General features: G+C 46.5%; 2 protein-coding genes across 2 annotated transcripts; one reads left to right on the top strand and one right to left on the bottom strand.

The window, feature by feature from the left end:
• Positions 1–815: 815 nt before the first annotated feature.
• Positions 816–3,615, top strand: LOC139052284 (uncharacterized). The gene is made up of 3 exons (XM_070529368.1): positions 816–1,154; positions 2,272–2,410; positions 3,183–3,615. Exons 1-3 carry the CDS (start codon positions 934–936, stop codon positions 3,477–3,479), a joined length of 657 nt encoding a protein of 218 aa, XP_070385469.1. The 5' UTR covers positions 816–933; the 3' UTR covers positions 3,480–3,615.
• Positions 3,616–3,665: 50 nt separating this feature from the next.
• On the bottom strand, positions 3,666–5,736 carry LOC139052283 (uncharacterized). The gene is made up of 2 exons (XM_070529367.1): positions 5,026–5,736; positions 3,666–4,325 (listed from the first exon to the last, which is right to left on the bottom strand). The coding sequence occupies exons 1-2, from the start codon at positions 5,730–5,732 to the stop codon at positions 3,737–3,739; spliced, it is 1,296 nt and encodes a 431-aa protein (XP_070385468.1). The 5' UTR covers positions 5,733–5,736; the 3' UTR covers positions 3,666–3,736.
• Between the last annotated feature and the right edge of the window lie 264 nt (positions 5,737–6,000).

The raw sequence follows: 6,000 nt of genomic DNA, 5'->3' as shown, positions 1-6,000 counted from the left end.
GACGTATTGCGCTCACCGCGAAAGGTTAGAAAAACACCCACATAAGCACAGCAGAGAAGTGGCTACGTGAGGCGGTTCGACCGATAACAGTATAGAAGCGTCATTCAAAGCAAGTAATTGTTCTCCACTTCCGGTGGTGTTTTCTCTACTTCCTTTTTCAATAAAAAGATGTTGATCCATAAATAGTCTCATAAACAACGGTTAACTTTTTTATTATTCGCTTTTGCTTGCAGTTTGGTTGTTGCCTTGACTCTCTCCCTTAGTAGATCACTTAATTTCTCAACTCCTTGCGATTTTTGTTTCCAGTTGCCAATTTTGCACGAAAAGTGCTATACAATTAGGGAAAAACAGACGAGGTAACGGGCGACAGTCATCCTCCTTATGAGTTTAAGGGTTATTGCAGGGTTTCATGATGGACGCTCTTTGACATTATATTATTTCCCACCTTATCTTATACCCCTGTCACACGGGAAGATTTAATGTCATTCGAATCAAATGGCATTCGCATGTAATCCCAATTCTCGGGATTTACACGGGAAAATGTAATGTCATTCGAATGGAATGACACTTCACATCGAATGAGTTCGGAGAACTCATTCGCATTCGATTTCGAACCGAATGTATACTCTCCACCCCAGATCGACAACAGCGACATGCAATGCGAAAAAGTAATGCGTGCATCAGCAAAGCCAGAAGATATTTATTGAGACTTATAAAAACGAATAATTATTTTTACCGCGATGATATTTTCACCACTGGCTCTGCTCAAGCGCTATTACTCTTGGCATCAGGAGCACGGGGATGAGGAGTTTGTCGAGACGGTCGGCCATATTGTATGTTTGTTCAGCAACGGCAGCAGTGGTATGGTGCCTGGCTGTGGTTTTGTGTACTCTCGTGGTGGTGGTGGTTCGTCGGTGTTGGACGTGCGGTGCCATGGCTACAGCTGCAGCGGACCCGAAAGAAAAAGCGCACTGGACACCCGAGGAGACATTCGCCCTTATCAAAATATGGGAAGACCATCTCCATGACTTAAGAAGGGCGAAGCGCAACGCAAAAGTGTACCAGTTGATTGCTGAAAAGCTGCTCGATGCTGGCATCAGCAAGACTTTGAAAGAGACGAAGACAAAGATCGAAAATCTAGCAAACAAGTACAGGTGAGTGTATTTTGGCAGGAACTCATTTAAGCAGGACTGCGCGCGCCAGGAAGGCGGGGCTCCATCGCATGCGCGTGTCATTGTTTTGTAAGCGCCGCTGTGGGCAGCTCGAAGCTTTTGCTCCACTGAGCCCAACTTTTGAAACGAATTATAGCTTCTCGTGCATTGTTTTCTGGTTAAAGCGACTGAAGAGAAAAGCACGACCCATGCATCGGCGCAGGCGGATTAGGTTACGCTATATAAACTTTACTCTTTTCTTACCACGGCACTAGGCACCAGTCACAGGCGATTGACGTTATTGAGCGCCAACATAAAAAAAAAGAAAAGAACGCTGCGCTTCTGGACTAGTAGCGCCATCTGGGTGATTGTGTACAAAGTAGTGTTTCCTTTTCTGCACGGTTCACATTTTAACCGCGTGGCGCGGATTTTTAAAGGACGCGCGAGGGCAAAGGTCGAGGTGCACTTGATCGGCATGACGGCGTCGACATCCGGACCCGCGCGCGCTCGAAAGAAAGCAGTTTCGCGTGATCCCGACGATCGTAGAAGCGATCTTTAATTACTTTTCGAGCAGTGATGACTCGGACATCGATGTCGCGTCGTCGGAGTTCGGCAGATAAGCCGGGAACATCATCTGTTACCCGCCGCCAAGTTTCGTTTTCGCCTCTCGTTTTGTTTATTGATATCTACAACCGGTTTAATTGCCCTTTCGGTGTCCAAACTTATTTTTTTGTTTTTGTTTACGGTGTGTCCACTTCACTTGGACAAGACGTGCTACCACCAGGTTTCGAACCCAGAGAGATCCGGGCATTGACCACGCAATGATGCCCCGTAGAGGTCCGAAGCGGCTGGCGAGAGCTCTCGTTTTTTTTAGCCTGTCCTGTAGGGCGGAAGTCGTTCATGCCATATGTATAAACACCGACAAATATGCGCGGACGTTTATCCTTGAAAAACCGCCGTAGAGAATTTTTTTCCCTGAATATATAAGTCAATCATTCGTAAAGATTGGCATGAATTTAATTAATTGTTTCAGTTTGGAAATTCTTGTTACGTATTTTGTAACTGCTGTTTATTTTCCGAAACATGCCTCATATTTCCTTTCATTCCTTTATTGTTGCAGAGACATCAACAAGAAAAAGGGCACTGGGCAAGGCCGTGTCACCTGGCCCTATTACTGGGATATTCACAAGTTCCTCAATGCCTTACCAATGAATGACCAGCGGGAAATGGTGGAAAGCCAGTGCAACACTGTGGAGGAGGTAAGATGTGCACATCTTGGGTGCATGTTGCCGCCGATATTTGGTGCTTCTGAACTGCCTGACGAAGTTCGCTGGTCACTGACCATGGTCAAAAAGAAGTAACGTCTCGGCAGCGCTATGGCTCCCTTGTCCACAAATCTGCCTGTTATGTAGATATATGTGTTAATGGTGGCAATTTAACATGTTTGGTGCTGCAAGGTTTGCTTACAATGCTTGGAAAGCGATAGTCCGAATTCATGGAATAAGTGGTACCGAATATTGTCACTGACAAACGTACCACTTAGCAAAGTTGAGCTTTTACTCAGACAAGCCTTGTATAACATCAGCGCACAGCAGAGAGAAAGACTACGTGAGGCCATGAGCCAAGTCATACAGCTCGGCCACATGGTGGCTTTGGCAGAATTATGTTGCATGCACCACCGCACACGTAAGACAAACGCTGGAGCGCGTGGCTTCCTTCAACATATTGCCACTAGGTCTGAGATCATATTCGGGTGGCAGCAAGGCACCCGCTTTCGCCAGCCTTCGCAAGTGCACCGTACAGCGTGGCCTTGGACCCTGCAGTCGGCACTCAGCGGCTCTAATGTCAGTGCAAGCCACGTGCTCGAGCATTTGTGTCAAGTGTGCGGGTGGCTGTGCATGCAATAGCCATTTCTTATTGTGTTGTATTTTGACTTTGTGATAACCTGTGCATTCAGATCGAGTTTGTTTGCACTGAGAGTACTTCAAAATGGTTTTGGCATTATTAATTGCTCGTCACTTTCCATTTCAGATCATCCACCAAATGGAGAATGACCACAGAAGCGGAGACGACGGGGACGCAGCCGCCAACATGAATGAGGATATGGCATATCCTACACAGGATGACGCATCTGAAACATCATCAGAAACTTCGTGTCGTGCGCTTTCATCTCCTGTTGACGCTGGACCTTCACAAACTGGGACTCCCCAGCAAAATGCTTTCGCCAGAGCTTACTGGGGCCTCGTGAAAGGAGAAAGAGGCAGCCATCGAATGCAAATCTGCTTGCGCAGCTCATTGAGGAGCAACGGCAGCTGCGTCTATGTTTAGAAAAAGGAATGCAGAAAGAAGAAAAGTTCAGAGAGAAGCAGATTCAGCTGCAGGAAGAAAGTGCGCAGCGTGAAAATTTATATTTGGCGTGTTTGCGGGATTTGGGCAAAAAGTAAATGTTCAATGCCTGCATGTCTGTCAATGAGCATGATTGTTTTCATATTCACACGCTCTTCGAAGTACACACACACACACACACACACACACACACACACACACACACACACTGCTTCTCTGCTGTGGTGCAATGCTGCTGGTCATGTGGCCTGTTGAGCACGTCTCCAGAAGTATTGTGCCAGAGCAGCTCGAACACTGTGTCCTGTTCCACTTGACTGAGTGGTGGAGCGCGATGGCTGTGGAAACAGTTCATCAAATGCAGGCACATCTTGTTCCCACTGAGGATCCACAGGGTCTCTGAATGTCTCACAGATATTGTGAAGAACACATGCGGCCCTAATGGCTTGTTTAGCATTGGGCAACTTGCATTCTTGCCTCTTCATGACAAAACGAAAACGAGCTTTCAGGCGTCCAAATGCGTTTTCAACTATGCGTCTCGTTTTGGAAAGGTTATAATTGTAAGCAGCTTCGGGGGTGCCAGGTGATGCACTTGGGAAGGGCTTAAGCAGCGTTGCAGTCAGTGGAAATGCCTGGTCACACAGAATGAGTGGTGTTATAGCAGCACCTTCGATCATAATCACAGGCGAATCAAGGTGTCCGCTTTCAATAGGTGTGTGCAGCTTCGATCGCCCGTACACGTTGGCATCATGGCATCGGCCGGGAGCTCCAACATTGATATACCGGAACCGGTACTGGTGATCAACCAGGGCGAGCAGTATTACACTGTACCTGTATAAAAGAAACAAGCGCCAAATGTTGTCTTGCTCATGCATAACAGTGGGCACTACTCTTTGCAGTATTTTAACCTGTCATAAACAGCCACGTTGAGAAAAGCACTTCTCAAACAACTGTGCGAGTTGCGCAACAGGCGCAGGCCACAGCATGACAGCTCCGGCATGCATGCTTGCCGATAATTTTATTTGTTGCCGCAAAGGAAAACTTCATGCGCGCAGGAATTTTCTAGCTATGGCTCTTGCACGACAAGTCCTGATACCTTCACACTGTTTGTACAGTAAAGGCATTTTAGGCAAATTAGCACATGCATGCAACACTTTTTAGCAAATGACTGGAAGTTGTTTATAAGGAAAGCGTTCATTCAGCAAAACATCACGACTAGTTTGGCCTATGTATACATTTTTATGTATAGACAACGCACACACAGTTGACAGTAGCAGTTATGAAATTCTAGTGCGGGAAATTCCAGAAATGCACCATTCTGAACACACTGCAGGTAGAGAAAAGAAAATAAAGGCAACCTGAACTTTGGTGATTGTTATTTGCAGATACTTACGTATTTCATAGCTACTACTGCTAAAGCTTAATCAGTAACGATCGAAAACAATCGTTTATATTTCACAATATATCACGCAATGAAAAGTGAAATAATTTTTTAACTTCGCGCCAGCGTAGAGGTCTCGAAGGTACCTACCAGCCTTTGTAGTTATGGTAATCGATTGCGTTGTCCTTCGGCGGGGATATAGGAAAGTGACAACCATCGAGAGCGCCGATTGCCTGCGGGAAGCCAGTGAAGAAAAAGAACTCCCTCACGTGTTTTTCCAATTCGTGGCGCCGGACCATTCGAAGCCACTCTGCTTCAAGTTGTTCGGTGACAGCCTTACAAAACTCCCGAAATACGACGTTCACCGTCGACCGGCCGATGCCGAACAGATGGGCGATCGTTCGGTCTTCAGCACTTGAGCACAGCCGATACATCCCGACGGCCACCCTTTTTTCCACAGACAACGGCTTTCTCATGTTCGTCGTTTGGCGCTCCAAGGCGATCCTGCACGACTCCACAAGGTACCGGAATGTCGTCTGCGAGACACGGAAAGCTTGTCTGAAGTGATTCTCCCCGAGATGTGGAAGCGTCTCTTCGAACCAACGTTCATTTCGTTCAAATGCCCACCGCTCACGGTGAACTGTGGCGTCGGTAGCCATCATAGCAGCAATAGCGAATGAATTAGCTACTAATCTCAGTTTCAGGCTTGCGTTGATCTTCGATTGCGCTTCTTTTGCCAGTTCCAGTGCCCTCTCCTTGTTTCTTCGTTGTGCTCGGTAACAAATGTAAGAGGCAACTAGGGCGTTCACTTTTTCAATATCAACTGCGCTAGCTGCGCTTCCTCCACAGAGCGCCATATCGGCCATATTGCTTGTTTACACTTACCGGATTTGGGCTTGGCTTTAGTTGGGGCTTGGCTTGTGAAGATCGAAGTACTTTAGTTGTGAATAATTGGCGTCAAAATGTTTTCCTCCGTTTTAAAAGTACTCGCAAAGGTTCTTAAACGCGTTTAATAGGCACAGAATTTCTTTGCATTTCACAAATTTTGTTCCAGATCGTCATTGCTATCATTTGCGAATGCCATTATATTTTACTGTGTAGCACCGCAAGACACCGAATGGCATT

The sequence above is a fragment of the Dermacentor albipictus genome, unplaced genomic scaffold (assembly GCF_038994185.2).
Source record: "Dermacentor albipictus isolate Rhodes 1998 colony unplaced genomic scaffold, USDA_Dalb.pri_finalv2 scaffold_21, whole genome shotgun sequence".
Taxonomy (NCBI): Eukaryota; Metazoa; Arthropoda; class Arachnida; order Ixodida; family Ixodidae; genus Dermacentor; species Dermacentor albipictus.
This window is presented reverse-complemented; position numbering and strand designations above follow the sequence as displayed.

Excerpts from the sequence above, each read along its gene's own strand:
- LOC139052284 (XM_070529368.1), top strand. The coding sequence starts at position 934 with ATGGCTACAGCTGCAGCGGACCCGAAAGAAAAAGCGCACTGGACACCC. Across the intron at positions 1,155-2,271 it reads AATCTAGCAAACAAGTACAG|AGACATCAACAAGAAAAAGG; the intron begins GTGAGTGTATTT and ends TTATTGTTGCAG. Across the intron at positions 2,411-3,182 it reads AGTGCAACACTGTGGAGGAG|ATCATCCACCAAATGGAGAA; the intron begins GTAAGATGTGCA and ends TTTCCATTTCAG.
- LOC139052283 (XM_070529367.1), bottom strand. The coding sequence starts at position 5,732 with ATGGCGCTCTGTGGAGGAAGCGCAGCTAGCGCAGTTGATATTGAAAAA. Across the intron at positions 4,326-5,025 it reads TACCATAACTACAAAGGCTG|GTACAGTGTAATACTGCTCG; the intron begins GTAGGTACCTTC and ends TCTTTTATACAG.